The 21932-nt window shown below is 42.6% G+C and overlaps 2 protein-coding genes across 2 annotated transcripts in view; one reads left to right on the top strand and one right to left on the bottom strand.

Annotated features, from left to right (window-relative positions):
• The window catches only part of CMTM4 (CKLF like MARVEL transmembrane domain containing 4), a 201570-nt gene that overhangs the window by 161012 nt on the left and 18626 nt on the right, over nt 1-21932 (bottom strand). The window lies entirely within an intron of this gene.
• Nucleotides 7536-10706, top strand: LOC128645902 (ubiquitin carboxyl-terminal hydrolase 4-like). The gene is given in 4 exon segments (XM_053699576.1): nt 7536-9040; nt 9042-9261; nt 9263-9710; nt 9713-10706. Coding segments are annotated over 4 exon segments (2934 nt in total). The 5' UTR covers nt 7536-7550; the 3' UTR covers nt 10489-10706.

A 21932-nucleotide genomic window follows, 5' to 3' on the forward strand; every position in this document is an offset into this window, starting at 1 on the left:
CTAGCACGAAGGGGCAGTATATCCCCAAGATAGTATTGATTTGCACTTAAAATTAGGTATTTTAAGGATGCTGCAAAAACTCAGTGAGGACATTCTCTGAAACTATTTTAATGAACTGTGCAACATACCTCAGTTATTTACAGATCATGCAAAACTGATCTCAGCACATGAGAAGCAATATATACTAGAACAGAAGGAAACGAGGCATTAACTCGAGGAAAGATCCAAAAGTACATTCCACAGTCTGGGCTGCTCTTCCCATGTTCAACCACAAGACTATTTATTCCCCTTCTGGAATCAGAGTTTGTTTTTCTGTTCAAGCTGCTGGAGTTTTTATAGCTCTATTTTGCTTGCCTAGTCTGTGAAGTACCGAGATGGAGACAAATATTCAGCCACATATCTACTAAAGAAAGGAATAGTGGACAAAAAACAAAAACAAACAAGATTTATGTGGAGATCAGACTTCTGAAGGGCATATAAAAATATATATATATATATATATATATATATATATATATATATACACACACATATACATACATACACACACACACACAATATGTCTATACAGAGAGAAAAAACAGAATTTATGTTTACCTGATAAATTTCTTTCTCCTACGGTGTGTCCAGTCCACGGCTTCATCCTTACTTGTGGGATATTCTCTTCCCCTACAGGAAATGGCAAAGAGAGCACACAGCAAGAGCTGTCCATATAGCCCCCCCTCCGGCTCCGCCCCCCAGTCATTCGACCGACGTTTAGGAGAAAAAGGAGAAACTATAGGGTGCCGTGGTGACTGTAGTGTATGGAATAAAAATGTTGAAACCTGACTAAAAGCCAGGGCGGGCCGTGGACCGGACACACCGTAGGAGAAAGAAATTTATCAGGTAAACATAAATTCTGTTTTCTCCTACATTGGTGTGTCCGGTCCACGGCTTCATCCTTACTTGTGGGAACCAATACCAAAGCTTTAGGACACGGATGAAGGGAGGGAGCAAGTCAGGTTACCTAAACGGAAGGCACCACGGCTTGCAAAACCTTTCTCCCAAAAACAGCCTCCGAAGAAGCATAAGTATCGAATTTGTAAAATTTGGCAAAAGTATGCAGAGAAGACCAAGTCGCTGCATTACAGATCTGATCAACAGAAGCCTCGTTCTTGAAGACCCATGTGGAAGCCGCAGCTCTAGTAGAGTGAGCTGTAATTCGTTCAGGAGGCTGCCGTCCGGCAGTCTCATAAGCCAATCGGATGATGCTTTTCAGCCAAAAGGAAAGAGAGGTAGCAGTAGCTTTCTGCCCTCTTCTCTTACCAGAATAAACGACAAACAAGAATGATGTCTGTCTGAAATCCTTTGTTGCTTCTAAATAGAATTTTAAAACACGGACCACATCTAGGTTGTGTAACAAACGTTCCTTCTTTGAAACTGGATTCGGACACAGAGAAGGAACAACTATTTCCTGGTTAATATTCCTGTTGGAAACCACTTTTGGAAGAAAACCAGGCTTGGTACGTAAAACTACCTTATCTGTATGGAACACCAGATAGGGAGAAGTACACTGCAAAGCAGATAATTCAGAAACTCTTCTAGCAGAAGAAATAGTAACCAAAAACAGAACTTTCCAAGATAGTAACTTAATATCTATGGAATGCATGGGTTCAAACGGAACCCCCTGAAGAACTGAAATAACTAAATTTAGACTCCAAGGAGGAGTCATGGGTCTGTAGACAGGCTTGATTCTAACTAACGCCTGTACAAACGCCTGTACATCTGGCACGGCTGCCAGACGTTTGTGTAACAAAACAGACAGAGCAGATATCTGTCCCTTTAAAGAACTAGCTGACAAACCTTTATCCAAACCTTCTTGGAGAAAGGAAAGTATCCTAGGAATTTTAATTTTACTCCAAGAGAATCCCTTGGATTCACACCAACGGATATATTTTTGCCATATCTTATGGTAAATTTTCCTAGTTACAGGTTTTCTGGCTTGGACTAGAGTATCTATAACTGAATCTGAAAACCCACGCTTAGATAGAATCAAGCGTTCAATTTCCAAGCAGTCAGTTGCAGAGAGACTAGATTTGGATGTTCGAATGGACCTTGTACTAGAAGATCCTGTCTCAAAAGGTAGCTTCCATGGTGGAGCCGATGACATATTCACCAGGTCTGCATACCAAGTCCTGCGTGGCCATGCAGGAGCTATTAGAATCACAGAGGCCTTCTCCTGTTTGATCCTGGCTACAAGCCTGGGAAGGAGAGGGAACGGTGGAAACACATAAGCTAGATTGAACGACCAAGGCGCCACCAATGCATCCACTAGTGTCGCCTTGGGATCCCTGGATCTGGACCCGTATCGAGGAACCTTGGAGTTCTGACGAGACGCCATCAGATCCATATCTGGAGTGCCCCATAGTTGAGTTAACTGGGCAAAGACCTCCGGGTGGAGTTCCCACTCCCCCGGATGGAAAGTCTGACGACTTAAATAATCCGCCTCCCAGTTGTCTACTCCTGGGATGTGAATTGCAGATAGGTGGCAGGAGTGATCCTCCGCCCATTGGATGATCTTTGATACCTCTCTCATCGCCAAGGAACTCTTTGTTCCCCCCTGATGACTGATGTACGCTACAGTCGTCATGTTGTCCGACTGAAATCTTATGAATCTGGCCTTCGCTAGTTGAGGCCAAGCCAGGAGCGCATTGAATATCGCTCTCAGTTCCAAACTGTTTATCGGGAGGAGAGACTCTTCCCGAGACCAAAGACCCTGATCTTTCAGGGAGTCCCAGACCGCGCCCCAGCCTAAGAGACTGGCGTCGGTCGTGACGATGACCCACTCTGGTCTGCGGAAACTCATTCCCTGAGACAGGTGATCCTGAGTCAACCACCAGCAGAGTGAGTCTCTGGTTACCTGGTCTACTTGAATCTGGGGAGACAAGTCTGCATAATCCCCAGTCCACTGTTTGAGCATGCACAGTTGTAATGGTCTTAGATGAATTCGAGCAAAAGGAACCACGTCCATTGCTGCAACCATTAATCCTATTACCTCCATGCACTGAGCTATGGAAGGCTGAGGAATAGATTGAAGAACTTGACAAGCGCTTAGCAGCTTTAATTTTCTGACCTCTGTCAGGAAAATCTTCATTTCTACAGAATTTATTATTGTTCCCAGAAAGGGAATCCTTGTGGACGGGGACAGGGAACTCTTTTCTACGTTCACCTTCCACCCGTAAGACCTGAGAAAGGCTAAAACAATGTCTGTATGAGCCCTTGCTTTGGAAAGGGACGACGCTTGGATTAGAATGTCGTCTAGGTAAGGTGCTACAGCAATGCCCCTCAGTCTTAGAACCGCTAGAAGGGACCCTAGCACCTTTGTGAAAATTCTGGGAGCAGTGGCTAAACCGAATGGAAGAGCCACGAACTGGTAATGTTTGTCCAGAAAGGCGAACCTCAGGAACTGATGATGATCTTTGTGGATAGGAATATGCAGGTACGCATCCTTTAAGTCCACGGTAGTCATATATTGACCCTCCTGGATTGTTGGTAAAATTGTCCGAATGGTTTCCATTTTGAATGATGGAACTCTGAGGAATTTGTAGATCCAGAATTGGCCTGAAAGTTCCCTCTTTTTTGGGAACTACAAACAGGTTTGAGTAAAACCCCAGACCTTGTTCCGCTGTTGGAACTGGGTGTATCACTCCCATCTTTAATAGGTCTCCTACGCAATGTAAGAATGCCTGTCTCTTTATCTGGTCTGAAGATAAGCGAGACATGTGGAACCTTCCCCTTGGAGGAAGTTCCTTGAATTCTAGAAGATACCCCTGAGAGACTATTTCTAGTGCCCAGGGATCCGGAACATCTCTTGCCCAAGCCTGAGCAAAGAGAGAAAGTCTGCCGCCTACTAAATCCGGTCCCGGATCGGGGGCTACCCCTTCATGCTGTCTTGGTAGCAGCAGCAGGCTTCTTGGCCTGTTTACCCTTATTCCAGCCTTGCAATGGTTTCCATGCTGGTTTAGGCTGTGAAGCGTTACCCTCTTGTCTAGAGGCTGCAGAGTTAGGAGTCGGTCCGTTCCTGAAATTGCAAAAGGAACGAAAATTAGATTTGTTCTTAGCCTTGAAAGGCCTATCCTGTGGGAGGGCATGGCCCTTTCCCCCAGTGATGTCTGAAATAATCTCTTTCAATTCCGGCCCGAAAAGGGTCTTACCCTTGAAAGGAATATTAAGCAATTTTGTTATGGACGACACATCCGCCGACCAAGATTTTAGCCAAAGCACTCTGCGCGCCACTATTGCAAAACCTGAATTTTTCGCCGCTAACTTAGCCAATTGAAAAGCGGCATCCAAAATAAAGGAATTAGCCAACTTTAGTGCGTGAATTCTGTCCATGACTTCATCATATGGAGTCTCCTTTTGGAGCGAATTTTCTAGTTCCTCGAACCAAAAAGACGCTGCCGTGGTGACAGGAATAATGCACGAAATTGGTTGAAGAAGGAAACCTTGCTGAACAAAAATCTTTTTAAGCAATCCAATTTTTTATCCATAGGATCTTTGAAAGCGCAACTGTCCTCAAAAGGAATAGTTGTGCGCTTGGCTAACGTTGAAACTGCCCCCTCAACCTTAGGGACGTTTGCCATGCGTCCCTTCTAGGGTCGACAATGGGGAACATTTTCTTAAATACAGGAGGTGGAACAAAAGGTATACCTGGCTTCTCCCACTCCTTAGTCACTATATCCGCCACCCTCTTGGGTATCGGAAAGGCATCAGCGTGCACAGGGATCTCTAAGAATTTGTCCATTTTGCACAACTTCTCTGGAATCACCAAAGAGTCACAATCATCGAGAGTAGTTAGCACCTCCTTAAGCAGGGCGCGGAGATGTTCTAACTTAAATGCCACGATATCAGGTTATGCCTGCTGAGAAACCTTTCCTGAATCAGAAATTTCTCCCTCAGACCGACCCTCCCTCACTGCCAATTCAGATTGATGTGAGGGTATAACAGATAAATTATCGTCAGCGCCAACTTGCTCATCCTCTGTATTTAAAACTGAGCAATCACGCTTTCTGGGAAATGCTGGCAGTTTGGATAAAAGATTTGCTATAGAATTATCCATTACTGCAGTTAATTGCTGCATAGTAACAAGCATTGGCGCGCTAGATGTACTAGGTATCGCCTGCGTGGGCAAAGCTGGTGTTGACACAGAAGGAGAGGATGATGAGCTATCCCCACTACCTTCATTTGAAGAATCATCTTGGGCAATCTTATTAAAATATGACAGTACTGTCCTTACTTTGTTTGGACGCCATGGCACAATTTGTACATACATTTAAAGGGGGAACCACCTTGGCCTCCATACACACAGAACATATGCTATCTGAAGGTACAGACATGTTAGACAGAATTTGGAAGGCTATTAATGCAATAAAAACGTTTTTAAACAAAACCGTTACTGTCTCTTTAAATAATAAAAAGAGCACACTTTATTTCTGAATGTTTGAAAAACTATGAAGGAAATATCCGATCTTTACAAAATTTACACCCTTAATGCTTTGAAAGTATTGCACACCAAATTTCAAGTCTCTAAACCCTTAAATGAGCAAACCGGAGCTATTTGTTCAATTTACCAGTTTAAACACACTACAGTCCCTGCCACAGACTTTGCTGCAGCTTTTACCTTCCTTAGGGGTTATTCACCACAGAAATAAGCCTTCCCGAGTCCGTTTTTTAGCCACAGGACTCTCTCACATGAAGCTGCATGCACTGCCTCTGGAAGTAACTGCGCAACTGAGGCGCAAAAATGAGGCCTCCTCCCTCTGCATACCAGAGTGAAGGGGCCTTCCTGACTAGATTAGATGTCTAAACAACTGCCAGGCGAATAAAAATGTTCCCAAAAGTGTTTTCAAATACACAAAACACTCCAAATGACATATAAATATGATATAAACCAATCGATTTAGCCCACAATAGTGTCAAACCAGCATAGAGCCCATTTTATAAGCCTTAATTCTGTTATGAGTCTAAGAAAATGGCTTACCGATCCCATAAGGGAAAACTGACAGTCTTCTAGCATTACTATGTCTTGTTAGAAAATAGACTGGTCATACCTGGAGCAGAAAAGTCTGCAAACTGTTCCCCCCAACTGACGTTCTCTGGTTTCAACAGTCCTGCGTGGGAACAGCAATGGATTTTAGTTACTGGTGCTAAAATCATACTCTTCTTTTAACAGAACTCTTCATCACTTTCTGTCGTAGAGTAAATAGTACAAACCGGCACTATTTTAAAATAACAAACTCTTGATAGAAGAAATAAAAACTACAACTAACACCACATACTCTTTACCATCCCCGTGGAGATGCTACTTGTTCAGAGCGGCAAAGAGAATGACTGGGGGGCGGAGCCGGGGCTATATGGACAGCTCTTGCTGTGTGCTCTCTTTGCCATTTCCTGTAGGGGAAGAGAATATCCCACAAGTAAGGATGAAGCCGTGGACCGGACACACCAATGTAGGAGAAAAATACTTGTGAGGAATGTTGCTGTCCACCAATAAAGCTGTGGGAGTTCAGAGAGTGAGGCAAGTATATCGCTAACTCAGCACTTTCTCCAATAAGGTGACGTTTCCACCTCTAGACCAATAGCCATGCTAGGATGTCAGTTGACACGCACGGCTATTGGTTTAAGTTAGCGATATACTTACCTTACAGATAGGGTGAGTTTAACAGTTTTTTAGGAAACTATGACAGAAACTAATGTCTATTTTTAGTCAAGGTAAATCCTAGCATTTGTTATACGCTTGGGTTTACCATCACTTTAAAGCAGGGATGGGGAACCTTGGCACTCCTGATGTTTCAGAACTACATCACCCACGAAGCCTAGGCACTCAAGTCCAGTTGAGCATGTAGTTCTGAAACATCTGGAGGGCCAAGGTTCCCCATCCCTGCTTTAAAGGCTCATGATAGTTGAAAAATGACATGCTCTAAATGTGAAAGACTATGGACCCTACACTACTGTGCTAATTGCACATGCTGCCGATTGGATCAGCGGTGGGTTCCGCACAGAACAAGAAGTGGTTCCTGAGCAGCACTTCTAGTGTGTGTATATAATACCGTTCATGCATGGTTAAATAGTGTTCTTTAACGTGCATGTTAGAGAACACACAAATCTCTAGTTTACTCTAATAAATCTGGCACAAAAATGAGCCAAATAATGCAGAATTCAGGAATTAGTTTTAATAACAAATACCGAAATAATATGCACACCATCTCTATAGATTTTCTGATAATGTATAATCAGAAGTACCATTGAAACCACATGTCCTGAAAAATAGCGTAAACGTGTTTTTTTTGTTTGTTTGTTTTAGAAACTTCGAGGCCACATAGCTGGCACTGTGTACCCAGTGCTTTAGGCAGCACAGCCCTATCCGACAACTTCCCACTGTTTAACAAAAGGGGGAGACCTTTTTTTTAAAAAAAAAAAAAAAAAAAAAAAAAACAAACAGACAAATTAGGCAAAATGCTTATAGTTTACATATTAAAAATGAGATTTAGCCGGAGAGTCAGAGCGCAGTAATGGCGGAGGGGGGAGGAGGAGGTGAAACGAGCCCAGTAGCGCCGGACCGAAACGCACGGACACCGTCACCCCGGCCTACACCGGAGCAGTCGGACAGGCCGGACCCAGAGACACAGAAAGCAGTTTTGGGAGAGTTGTTGAAAACGCAGCTGAAAAAGGGGGATGAGTGGTATCTTGTCGACAGCCGGTGGTTCAAGCAGTGGAAGAAGTATGTTGGTTTCGACTCGTGGGATATGTACAATGTGGGGGAGAGCAGTCTCTTCCCAGGGCCTGTTGATAGTTCAGGCCTTTTTGCAGATCCAGACACTCAGGTTTTAAAGGAACACCTTATTGATGAGCTGGACTATGTTCTGGTGCCCACAGAAGCCTGGGACAAGCTGATGAGCTGGTATGGGAGCGTGGAAGGTCAGAATCCCATACTTAGAAAGGTGGTGGAACATGGGCTGTTTGTCAAGCATTGTAAGGTAGAGGTATACCTTATTGAGCTGAAGCTGTGCGAAGACGGCGACCCTGAAAATGTGATAACAAGACACTTCAGCAAAGCAGATACCATAGAAACGATAGAAAAGGAGATGCGCACCCTCTTTAATATTCCTGCGGAGAAGGAGACCAGGTAATGGAACAGATACATGACAAACACATACGAGCAGCTCACCAAAATGGATAACACTGTACAAGATGCTGGACTGTATCAGGGCCAGATGATAGTAATAGAACAAAAGAATGCAGATGGTACATGGCCAAGGCCACTCCAGACGAAAACAAATGCTGCAGCAAGTAGAAATTTTACTGTTGTTGGAAAAGCCTCAGCAAGCAGCTGTTCTTCCTTATCACCCTCCTCCTCCTCTTCTACTGTCACAAATGGAGACAGCAACAGTACATACACACTGAACAACAGCTCGTTCACGAGCAAAGGAAGTTACGGGTCATATAATTCATACAATTACAAGGAGCCTCAGACCCTTCCAGGTCTCTGTGGACTCAGCAATCTTGGGAACACTTGCTTCATGAATTCAGCACTGCAGTGTCTTAGTAACACCCCACCACTGACAGAATATTTTCTGATGGATGAATATGAAAAGGAGATTAACAGAGACAATCCACTTGGAATGAAGGGAGAAATTGCGGAAGCCTATGCAGAGTTGATTCAACAGATTTGGTCAGGGTCACACAATTATGTGGCCCCACGGATGTTTAAAACCCAGGTTGGCCGCTTCGCTCCCCAGTTTTCTGGCTACCAACAGCAGGATTCTCAGGAACTGCTTGCTTTTCTCCTGGATGGCCTGCATGAAGATCTAAACAGAGTAAAAAAGAAGCCATACTTGGAGCTTAAAGATGCCAATGGCCGTCCTGACTCGGTAGTGGCCAAAGAAGCATGGAATAATCACTTACTGAGGAATAACTCCATTATCGTAGACATTTTTCACGGCCTCTTCAAGTCTACGCTGGTGTGTCCAGAATGTTTTAAAGTCTCTGTGACCTTTGACCCTTTGTTATCTCACCCTTCCCCTGCCCATGAAAAAAGATCGTACAATGGAGGTGTTTCTGGTTCGGGGTGATCCTCTGTGCAAGCCTATCCAGTACCGGCTGATTGTACCAAAAATGGGAGCCGTATCGGACCTATGTTCAGCGCTGTCCAAACTATCGGGAGTGCCTGCTGAAAACATGGTAGTGACAGATGTCTACAATCATCGTTTTCACAAAATCTTCCGAAATGGATGAAATGCTGAGCCACATCATGGAAAGAGATGATCTGTTTGTATATGAAGTGAAAACTTCCCGGTCCGAAGACTCAGAATGGATCACATTGCCCATCTGTTTCCGAGAGCGGCGATTTCGGCAAGCAACCTCGGCTGGTACAATCCTGTTTGGGCAACCCCTATTGGTCTCTGTACCAAAACGTAATGTCACAGCTGAAATTCTGTACAACATTGTGCTGGAGAGAATCCAGCGCTATATAAAGATGCCGCTCCCAGGGGAGTATACGTATTTAGGTGCTGAAGACCAAGTCTGCAATGGGTCAAATGGGATATATGAAGATGAGGAGATGGATCATCAAGAGGAAGAAACCCAGGATGATTCCCCAGAAGAATCCAATGGTCAGTCCGAGGACAGTGTAGAAGATGAGAGCTCCGAAGGTGCAGCCCCTGCAATAAAATGCCAAAGAAAGCCCAAGATTACCGCAAGAGACTGTTCAGCTTCAGCTTGGTGAACTCCTATGCCACTTCAGATGTGGGCTCTATGCCTGCGGAGGGATCCTTCCTGAAACTCACCTCCTATTCTACAATTGCGATTGATTGAGATTCTGAAACAAAGACATTGTATTATGACGATCAAGAAGCAGAGGCCTTTGAGAAAAATGAATCAATGCTTCAGACACAGAAGAAGAAGATAACAGTAGCCCTGACGGATTGTATACAGCTGTTTACAAAGACAGAAACTCTTGGGGAGCATGATCCTTGGTATTGCCCAAATTGCAGGAAGCATCAACGGGCCACCAAAAAGTTTGATTTGTGGTCTCTTCCTAAAATCTTAGTGGTCCATTTAAAGCGCTTTTCATACAATCGCTACTGGAGAGACAAGCTAGATGCTGTGGTTGAGTTCCCTATAAGGAACCTAAATATGTCGGAGTTCGCCTGTGATCCAACTGCAAGTCCATACGTATACGATCTTGTCGCTGTTTCAAACCACTATGGTGGTATGGGCGGAGGACATTATACAGCGTATGCAAAGAACCGAGCAAATGGAAAGTGGTATTATTTTGATGACAGCAGTGTTTCCCCTGCTTCTGAAGATCAAATTGTGACAAAAGCTGCCTACGTTCTATTCTACCAGCGACGAGATAGTGATAGCACTAAAACCTCTTCTACGGATGGCCTAAATATTTCCACAAATGATGACTCTGAGGGCCAAGAAGGGCAGATGGACACAGACTAGTGATCCTGACCTTTTGCCATGCAGTAAACTAGCTGCACTCCACCAGACACTTTAATCCTTTCAAGTGATGCGTGGGATACCTGAATCAAATCTCCGTCTTTAAGCTCCAAGATGTACATACTGCCCTAAAAACTATATCTAGCTCAAACCGCAGAGGAGACCGACTTACTATGGATTATTATTTCTGGAAGCAAAAGGGGGAAAATTAATTTACAAAATATTTAATCCACACACCGTGCTGAACAAACCATTTGCATTTCTGATATTGGGCCCCCCAGAGAGAGAGAGTGGACAAGTCAGAACAAATAGGGAATCCTACAAAAAAAATAAATAAATGAATAATTGGTAATATATATATGGTTTAGTGACCTCTATCTGCTCCCTGTTTGCTCTTGCCATGGGGTATTTAATCCCTGGGTTGAAATGTATTTCCCTGTTTAATTTGAACAAATGAACACCAGCAGCCTTTGAAAACAAAATTTATGCTTACCTGATAAATTCCTTTCTCCTGTAGTGTGGTCAGTCCACGGGTCATCATTACTTCTGGGATATTAACTCCTCCCCAACAGGAAGTGCAAGAGGATCACCCAGCAGAGCTGCTATATAGCTCCTCCCCTCTACGTCACACCCAGTCATTCGACCGAGAACCAACGAGAAAGGAGAAGCCAAAGGGTGCAGTGGTGACTGGAGTATAATTTAAAAATTTAGACCTGCCATAAAAACAGGGCGGGCCGTGGACTGACCACACTACAGGAGAAAGGAATTTATCAGGTAAGCATAAATTTTGTTTTCTCCTGTTAAGTGTGGTCAGTCCACGGGTCATCATTACTTCTGGGATACCAATACCAAAGCTAAAGTACACGGATGACGGGAGGGACAGGCAGGCTCTTTATACGGAAGGAACCACTGCCTGAAGAACCTTTCTCCCAAAAACAGCCTCCGAAGAAGCAAAAGTGTCAAATTTGTAAAATTTGGAAAAAGTATGAAGAGAAGACCAAGTTGCAGCCTTGCAAATCTGTTCAACAGAAGCCTCATTCTTAAAGGCCCAAGTGGAAGCCACAGCTCTAGTAGAATGAGCTGTAATTCTTTCAGGAGGCTGCCGTCCAGCAGTCTCATAAGCTAAACGTATTATGCTACGAAGCCAAAAAGAGAGAGAGAGGTAGCCGAAGCTTTTTGACCTCTCCTCTGACCAGAATAAACGACAAACAGGGAAGACGTTTGTCGAAAATCCTTAGTTGCCTGTAGATAAAATTTCTGGGCACGGACTACATCTAGATTGTGTAGAAGACGTTCCTTCTTCGAAGAAGGATTAGGACACAAAGATGGAACAACAATCTCTTGATTGATATTCCTGTTAGTGACCAACTTAGGTAAGAACCCAGGTTTAGTACGCAGAACTACCTTGTCTGAATGAAAAATCAGATAAGGAGAATCACAATGTAAGGCAGATAACTCAGAGACTCTTCGAGCCGAGGAAATAGCCATTAAAAACAGAACTTTCCAAGATAACAGCTTGATATCAATGGAATGAAGGGGTTCAAACGGAACACCCTGTAAAACATTAAGAACTAAGTTCAAACTCCATGGTGGAGCAACAGTTTTTAACACAGGCTTGATCCTAGCCAAAGCCTGACAAAAAGCTTGAACGTCCGGAACCTCTGACAGACGTTTGTGTAAAAGAATGGACAGAGTTGAAATCTGTCCCTTTAAGGAACTAGCGGATAAACCCTTTTCTAAACCTTCTTGTAGAAAAGACAATATCCTAGGAATCCTAACCTTACTCCATGAGTAACTCTTGGATTCGCACCAATATAAGTATTTACGCCATATTTTATGGTAAATCTTTCTGGTAACAGGCTTCCTAGCCTGTATTAAGGTATCAATTACTGACTCAGAAAAACCACGTTTTGATAAAATCAAGCGTTCAATTTCCAAGCAGTCAGTTTCAGAGAAATTAGATTTTGATGTTTGAAGGGACCCTGGATCAGAAGGTCCTGTCTCAGAGGCAGAGACCAAGGTGGACAGGATGACATGTCCACTAGATCTGCATACCAAGTCCTGCGTGGCCACGCAGGCGCTATTAGAATCACCGATGCTCTCTCCTGTTTGATTCTGGCAATCAATCGAGGAAGCATCGGGAAGGGTGGAAACACATAAGCCATCCCGAAGGTCCAAGGTGCTGTCAAAGCATCTATCAGAACTGCTCCCGGATCCCTGGATCTGGACCCGTAACAAGGAAGCTTGGCGTTCTGTCGAGACGCCATGAGATCTATCTCTGGTTTGCCCCAACGTCGAAGTATTTGGGTAAAGACCTCCGGATGAAGTTCCCACTCCCCCGGATGAAAAGTCTGACGACTTAGGAAATCCGCCTCCCAGTTCTCCACTCCAGGAATGTGGATCGCTGACAGGTGGCAAGAGTGAGACTCTGCCCAGCGAATTATCTTTGATACTTCCATCATCGCTAGGGAGCTTCTTGTCCCTCCTTGATGGTTGATGTAAGCTACAGTCGTGATGTTGTCCGACTGAAACCTGATGAACCCCCGAGTTGTTAACTGGGGCCAAGCCAGAAGGGCATTGAGAACTGCTCTCAATTCCAGAATGTTTATTGGCAGGAGACTCTCCTCCTGAGTCCATGATCCCTGAGCCTTCAGAGAATTCCAGACAGCGCCCCAACCTAGTAGGCTGGCGTCTGTTGTTACGATTGTCCAATCTGGCCTGCTGAATGGCATCCCCCTGGACAGATGTGGCCGAGAAAGCCACCATAGAAGAGAATTTCTGGTCTTTTGATCCAGATTCAGAGTAGGGGACAAATCTGAGTAATCCCCATTCCACTGACTTAGCATGCACAATTGCAGCGGTCTGAGATGTAGGCGTGCAAAGGGTACTATGTCCATTGCCGCTACCATTAAGCCGATCACCTCCATGCATTGAGCCACTGACGGGTGTTGAATGGAATGAAGGACACGGCATGCATTTTGAAGCTTTGTTAACCTGTCTTCTGTCAGGTAGATCTTCATTTCTACAGAATCTATAAGAGTCCCCAAGAAGGGAACTCTTGTGAGTGGAAAGAGAGAACTCTTCTTTTCGTTCACCTTCCATCCATGCGACCTTAGAAATGCCAGTACTAACTCTGTATGAGACTTGGCAGTTTGAAAGCTTGAAGCTTGTATCAGAATGTCGTCTAGGTACGGAGCTACCGAAATTCCTCGCGGTCTTAGTACCGCCAGAAGAGCACCCAGAACCTTTGTGAAGATTCTTGGAGCCGTAGCCAATCCGAATGGAAGAGCTACAAACTGGTAATGCCTGTCTAGGAAGGCAAACCTTAGATACCGGTAATGATCCTTGTGAATCGGTATGTGAAGGCAAGCATCCTTTAAATCCACTGTGGTCATGTACTGACCCTTTTGGATCATGGGTAGGATTGTCCGAATAGTTTCCATTTTGAACGATGGAACTCTTAGGAATTTGTTTAGGATCTTTAAATCCAAGATTGGCTTGAAGGTTCCCTCTTTTTTGGGAACCACAAACAGATTTGAGTAAAACCCCTGTCCGTGTTCCGACCGCGGAACCGGATGGATCACTCCCATTAGTAAAAGATCTTGTACACAGCGTAGAAACGCCTCTTTCTTTATTTGGTTTGTTGACAACCTTGACAGATGAAATCTCCCTTTTGGGGGAGAGGATTTGAAGTCCAGAAGATATCCCTGAGATATGATCTCTAACGCCCAGGGATCCTGGACATCTCTTGCCCAAGCCTGGGCGTAGAGGGAAAGTCTGCCCCCCACTAGATCCGTTCCCGGATCGGGTGCCCTCAATTCATGCTGTCTTAGGGGCAGCAGCAGGTTTCCTGGCCTGCTTGCCCTTGTTCCAGGACTGGTTAGGTCTCCAGCCTTGTCTGTAGCGAGCAACAGCTCCTTCCTGTTTTGGTGCAGAGGAAGTTGATGCTGCTCCTGCCTTGAAATTACGAAAGGAACGAAAATTAGACTGTCTAGCCTTAGGTTTGGCTCTGTCTTGAGGCAGGGCATGGCCTTTACCTCCTGTAATGTCAGCGATAATTTCTTTCAACCCGGGCCCGAATAAGGTCTGCCCTTTGAAAGGTATGTTAAGTAATTTAGATTTAGAAGTAACGTCAGCTGACCAGGATTTTAGCCACAGTGCTCTGCGTGCCTGAATGGCGAATCCGGAATTCTTAGCCGTAAGTTTAGTTAAATGTACTACGGCATCCGAAATAAATGAATTAGCTAGCTTAAGTGTCTTAAGCTTGTTTGAAATCTCATCTATAGTTATTGAGTCAAGAGTCTCTTCCAGGGACTCGGACCAAAAAGCGGCCGCGACAGACGCAATACATGCAAGGGGTTGCAATATAAAACCTTGTTGAACAAACATTTTCTTAAGGTAACCCTCTAATTTTTTATCCATTGGATCTGAAAAGGCACAGCTATCCTCCACCGGGATAGTGGTACGCTTAGCCAGAGTAGAAACCGCTCCCTCCACCTTAGGGACCGTCTGCCATAAGTCCCGTGTGGTGGCGTCTATTGGAAACATTTTTCTAAACACAGGAGGGGGGGGAAAAAGGGTACACCGGGCCTATCCCACTCCTTAGTAATTATCTCTGTAAGCCTCTTAGGTATAGGAAATACGTCAGTACTCGCCGGTACCGCATAGTATCTATCCAGCCTACATAATTTCTCTGGGATTGCAACGGTGTTACAATCATTCAGAGCTGCTAATACCTCCCCTAACAGTACACGGAGGTTTTCGAGTTTAAACTTAAAATTAGAAATGTCTGAATCCATTCTATTGGGATCAGAACCGTCACCTGCAGATTGAAGCTCTCCGTCCTCATGTTCAGCATACTGTGACGCAGTATCAGACATGGCCCTATTATCAACAGCGCACTCTGTTCTCACCCCAGAGTGATCGCGCTTACCTCTAAGTTCTGGCAATTTAGCCAAAACTTCAGTCATAACATTAGCCATATCCTGTAATGTGATTTGTAATGGCCGCCCTGATGTACTCGGCGCTACAATATCACGCACCTCCCGAGCGGGAGATGCAGGTACTGACACGTGAGGCGAGTTAGTCGGCATAACTCTCCCCTCGTTGTTTGGTGAATGATGTTCAATTTGTACAGATTGACTTTTATTTAAAGTAGCATCAATGCAATTAGTACATAAAATTTCTATTGGGCTCCACTTTGGCTTTAGCACATATAGCACAGAGATATTCCTCTGAGTCAGACATGTTTAACACACTAGCAATTAAACTAGCAACTTGGAAATACTTTTCAAAGCAATTTACAAATTATATGAAAACGTACTGTGCCTTTAAGAAGCACAGAAAAAAAGTTATGACAGTTGAGAAATAATAAACTTGAGAACTATAACATCAAATTCTTTCCGGTAAAAACACAATTTTAGCAAAGGATTGCCCCCATTAGCAATGGATAACTAACCCTGAATAGCAGAAAAAAATGAGCAGAAAATAAACGTTTTTTATCACAGTCAGTCACAATCTCACAGCTCTGCTGTGAGTGATTACCTCCCTCAAATTAACTTTTGAAGACCCCTGAGCTCTGTAGAGACGAACCGGATCATGCAGGGAAGACAAGAGACTTCTGACTGAATTTTCTGATGCGTAGCAAAAGCGCCAAAATAGGCCCCTCCCCCTCACACACAACAGTGAGGGAGATCAGTAACTGTCTTAAATTAAATAAAACGACTGCCAAGTGGAAAAAACAGTGCCCAAAACAATTTTTCACCCAGTACCTCAGATAATTAAACGATTTAACATGCCAGCAAAAACGTTTAACATCAAATAAATGAAATGTCATTAGAAAGCCTGTTGCTAGTCACTGCAAATTAGGCTAAAGTCTTATGCATACAGTATTATCCCAGTGAAGTGCCATTCCCCAGAATACTGAAGTGTAAATATACATACATGACAGCCTGATACCAGTTGCTACTACTGCATTTAAGGCTGAGCTTACATTATATCGGTATGGCAGAATTTTCTCAGTCAATTCCATTGTCAGAAAATAATAAACTGCTACATACCTCTTTGCAGGTTAACCTGCCCGCTGTCCCCTGATCTGAAGTTTACCTCACTCCTCAGATGGCCGAGAACAGCAATATGATCTTAACTACGCCGGCTAAAATCATACAAAAAACTCAGGTAGATTCTTCTTCAAATTCTACCAGAGAAGGAACAACACACTCCGGTGCTGTTATAAAATAACAAACTTTTGATTGAAGGTATAAAACTAAGTATAATCACCACAGTCCTCTCACACATCCTATCTATTAGTTGGGTGCAAGAGAATGACTGGGTGTGACGTAGAGGGGAGGAGCTATATAGCAGCTCTGCTGGGTGATCCTCTTGCACTTCCTGTTGGGGAGGAGTTAATATCCCAGAAGTAATGATGACCCGTGGACTGACCACACTTAACAGGAGAAAAGTATATTTTTTAATACAAAGTACTGTAGCACTTGGTATGAACTTTCTTTCCATGCTGCATGGAGGTTTATCGTCAGAGATCAGCGCCTTTTTATGCCGATAAGGAGATGAGCAATTTCTGAATACGTGGATAAGAATTGTTTAAGGCAAACATTACAGGATTGCAAAGATAATTAAATTCTAAATGGAAATGCATCTGCTTAGGGAGCAGGGCTTTGCGTTTCTCCCAACTTTATTTTTTTTTTTTGGCTTGTATTTATTGCTGTTTAAAGCACTGTACAATGTATACATTTGAGGATGTGGTTTACTAACTAATGTGGTAAAAAAACAGCCCTTTACCTCAAAAAAAAAAAAAAAAAAAGATTTAGGCATGAAGGGGGCCTATTTTAACAGACCAATTGATACTGCAGGAAAAGTTAAGTAAAAGAGAAAGTACTTACCAAATAAGATTTATATTTGAGGGAGGACTTGGCTAAAGTAGGAATTCTAATGCAAAACTAAGGTCTTTAAAAGATCCAGCGCAACTAGGCTAAATTTCAGGTGTGGCTGGTGGGGGGCACCCATGTATGTCTTGAGGGCTCTAAACCATGGTGCCAGAGCCTAATTTAAAAAGAGACAAACACAAATTGTAAACTACATGAATATGAACCTTCATACCTGAGAATTTTGCAATGAAAACTGCAGCTTTTATTTTGTCAAATGAGTATATTGTTTAATGTTTTTTTTTCTCTCTTTTCCCTGTCCCTCAGAATAAATGAACTCTTCCGAATCAATCACAAACTAATACACAGATATAGCATGAACTCAGTTAGCACAGGGATAGAAAGGTCAAAAATTAAAAGTGCATGTGTGCACTTCAATTTGAAATAACAAAAATGTATGACTACCTGATAAATTCTATTCTTTCATGATGAGGGTAGTCCATAGTGCTCCATAAACAACATGTGGGATATAATTCCTGCCACTAAGAGGAGGCCAAAAACCAACACAAGAGCTTAAAAAGGGTCACTGAACCCAAAATTTTTCTTTCATGATTCAGATAGAGCATGAAATTTTAATCAACTTTCTAATTTACTCCTATTATCAATTGTTCTTCGCTTTCTTGCTATCTTTATTTTAAAAGAATACATGTAAATCTTGGTGAGCATTTAATCTACAAATAAGCAAGCATAACCCAGGTTCTCAACCAAAAATGGGCCGGCTCCTATGCATCACATTCCTGCTTTTTAAATAATGATAGCAAGAGAACGAAGAAAAATAGTAGTAAATTAGAAAGTTGCATGTTCTATCTGAATCATGAAAGAAAGAAAAAAAACTGGGATTAGTGTCCCTTTAAATCCCTCCCACTTCTCAGTTTAACGTATAGCCGAGCAGAGAGAAGGGAAACAGATAGGAAGAAAAGACAAAAGGGGGTACAAATTAGAACGAGCAGGGCCTATGGAATATCATCATCCTGAAAGAAAATAATTTATCATCAGGTAAAAAAAAAAAAATCCTTTTGTATGATGATAGTCCATAGGGCTCCATAACGTGGGATTAATACCCAAGCAGATAGTCAATGTTATGGAATGGGTGTAACAATTTTATGGCAGTTCATATTTGTCAGACACTGTGGTCTGAAGGGCTTTCCTGCCAAAAGCTACTTGCAAAGAAGCAAAAACATCAAAGCGGTAACATTTTGAAAAGGTATGCAAAGAAAACCATGTTGCAGCTTTGCAAAAATGAATCATTTTTAAAAGCCCAGGAAGTAGCAACTGATCTTTTAGAATGAACCGTGATAAATTTATGGGGCGAATTTCCCGCACCATGTAAGCCTTGTGAATTACCTGTTTGAGCCAAGAGGCCAAAGTAACAGTAGCAGTCTTCTGCACTTTATCAATCCCAGAGTAATGGTTAAAATATGCTGAAAGATTGTCTGAACTCCTTAGTAGCTTGAAGATAAAATGTCAATGCTCTAAATACAGATTAAGTAAAAGTCTGGGGGCGTATCCAAACATCGACCAAGAAGGCTGCTTTTTCTAACGGCTGAGATTTGGAGCTGATAAATCCATTGTTTATCACCTACCAGTCATACCTCTAATCGAGTGGAAAGAAGAAGAATGGTACTATGTTTGACTTTAACAGTATTCACAATTTATTACATATAAAATCAATTAAACAAAACTTAAGTCAATTTGATCGAATAACATTCGTAAAAATATTTTCAACACAAATATGAATGGACAGTTAAAAGCTCATATATTCTTGCAAGTTACAGAGTTATAAACTTTAATTAAATGAGAGTTATATCAGGCTATATTTGTTACAAAGTATCTATTCACATTTGTTGCAAACGGTTAACCCCTTAACGACCGAGGACGTGCAGGGTACGTCCTCTTAAAAAAGTCACTTAACGACCAAGAACGTACCCTGCACGTCCTCGGTTTGGAAAGCAGCTGGAAGCGATCCTGATCACTTCCAGCTGCTTTCCGGTTATTGCAGGATGCCTCGATATCGAGGCATCCTGCAATAGCAATTTTTGCCCCTCCGGTGCAGAGAGAGTGCACCGGACATCGATGGCCGCATTCGTTGGTGGGTGGGAGCATAAATGGGAGGTGGGTGGGCGGCCATCGATGGCTTCTTAGTCAGAGAGGGGGGCGGGATCGGGATCGCCGGGGGCGCGCACGCGTGCACAGGGGGGCGGCGGGAGGGCGCGTGCACGGGGAGGGAGCGGGTGGGAACCGCTTACACTACAGAAACTAATTTGGATATTATTGTAAAAAATAATAAAAAAAAACGTAATGGAAATCATCTAAGGGATCTGGGAGGGGGTGGGGGATTGCTACACTACAGAAAAAACTAAAATAAATTGTAAAAAAACATTTTTATATGCAAACTGGGTACTGACAGACAGCTGCCAGTACCCAAGATGGCCCCCAATAAGGCAGTGGGGGGGGGGGGGGTAGAGAGCTGTTTTGGGGGGGGATCAGAGAGGTTGGGGGCTAACGGGGGATCCTACACAGCAGCATATGTAAATATGCTTTAAAAAAAAAAAGTAAAAAAAAAAAAAACCTTTTATTTTAGTACTGGCAGACTTTCTGCCAGTACTTAAGATGGCGGGGACAATTGTGGGGTGGGGGAGGGAAGAGAGCTCTATGGGAGGGATCAGGGGGTCTGATGTGTCAGGTGGGAAGCTGATCTCTACACTAAAGCTAAAATTAACCCTGCAAGCTCCCTACAAGCTACCTAATTAACCCCTTCACTGCTGGGCATAATTCACGTTTTGTGCGCAGTGGCATTTAGCGGCCTTTTAATTACCAAAAAGCAACACCAAAGCCATATATGTCTGCTATTTCTGAACAAAGGGGATCCCAGAGAATCATTTACAACCATTTGTACCATAATTGCACAAGTTGTTTCTAAATAATTTCAGTGAGAAACCTAAAGTTTGTGAAAAAGTTGACTATTTTTTTTAATTTAATCGTATTTGGCGGTGAAATGGTGGCCTGAAATATACCAAAATGGGCCTAGATCAATACTTGGGGTTGTCTACTACACTAAAGCTAAAATTAACCCTACAAGCTCCCTACAAGTTCCCTAATTAACCCCTGCACTGCTGAGCATAATACACTTGTGGTGTGCAGCAGCATTTAGCGGACTTCTAATTACTTAAAAACAACGCCAAAGCGATATATGTCTGCTATTTCTGAACAAAGGGGATCCCAGAGAAGCATTTACAACCATTTGTGCCATAATTGCACAAAATGTTTGTTAATGATTTCAGTGAGAAACCTAAAATTTGGAAAAATTTTACTTTTTTTTTTTATTTGATCGCATTTGGCGGTGAAATGGTGGCATGAAATATACCAAAATGGGCCTAGATCAATACTTTGGGATGTCTTCTAAAAAAATATATATACATGTCAAGGGATATTCAGGGATTCCTGAAAGATATCAGTGTTCCAATGTAACTAGCGCTAATTTTGAAAAAAAGTGGTTTGGAAATAGCAAAGTGCTACTTATATTTATGGCCCTATAACTTGCAAAAAAAGCAAAGAACATGTAAACATTGGGTATTTCTAAACTCAGGACAAAATTTAGAAGCTATTTAGCATGGGTGTTTTTTGGTGGTTGTAGATGTGTAACAGATTTTGGGGGTCAAAGTTAGAAAAAGTGTGTTTTTTTCCCATTTTTTCCTCATATTTTATCATTTTTTTTATAGTAAATTATAAGATATGATGAAAATAATGGTATCTTTAGAAAGTCCATTTAATGGCGAAAAAAAACGGTATATAATATGTGTGGGTACAGTAAATGAGTAAGAGGGAAATTACAGCTAAAAACAAAGACCGCAAAAATGTAAAAATAGCCTTGGTCCCAAACGGACAGAAAATGGAAAAGTGCTGTGGTCATTAAGGGGTTAAAGGGACACTGAACCCATTTTTTTTTTCTATCGTGATTCAGATAGAGCACGCAATTTTAAGCAACTTTCTAATTTACTCCTATTATCAAATTCTTTTGATTCTCTTGGTATCTTTATTTGAAATGCAAGAATGTAAGTTTAGATGCCTGCCCATTTTTGGTGAACACACTGTGTTGTTGTTCTTGCTTATTAGTGGGTAAATTCACCTACCAATAAACAAGTGGTTTCCATGGTTCTGAACCAAAAAAATAGCTTAAATGCCTTATTTTTCAAATAAAGAAAGCAAGAGAATGAAGAAAAATTGATAAAAGGAGTAAATTAGAAAGTTGTTTAAAATTGCATGCTCTGAATCAGAAAAGAAAAAAATTGGGTTGTGTCCCTTTAAAGTAGATCTGGCCTGAGGGGGCGGAGTTAACTGCCGAACTGAACAGCAGCATTTACTAGAAGCTCCTGACAAAGTGCCCAATTTCAGCTGTAAAAACCACACTAAAGTGGTCAAAAACATTCTGACCTACCATCAAGAGTGAGTCTACTAGTGACCCAACCACCCGGTCACACTTTTGGACAGAATTTTGTACCGGTAACT

This window comes from Bombina bombina, chromosome 1 (genome assembly GCF_027579735.1).
Source record: "Bombina bombina isolate aBomBom1 chromosome 1, aBomBom1.pri, whole genome shotgun sequence".
Classification (NCBI taxonomy): domain Eukaryota; kingdom Metazoa; phylum Chordata; class Amphibia; order Anura; family Bombinatoridae; genus Bombina; species Bombina bombina.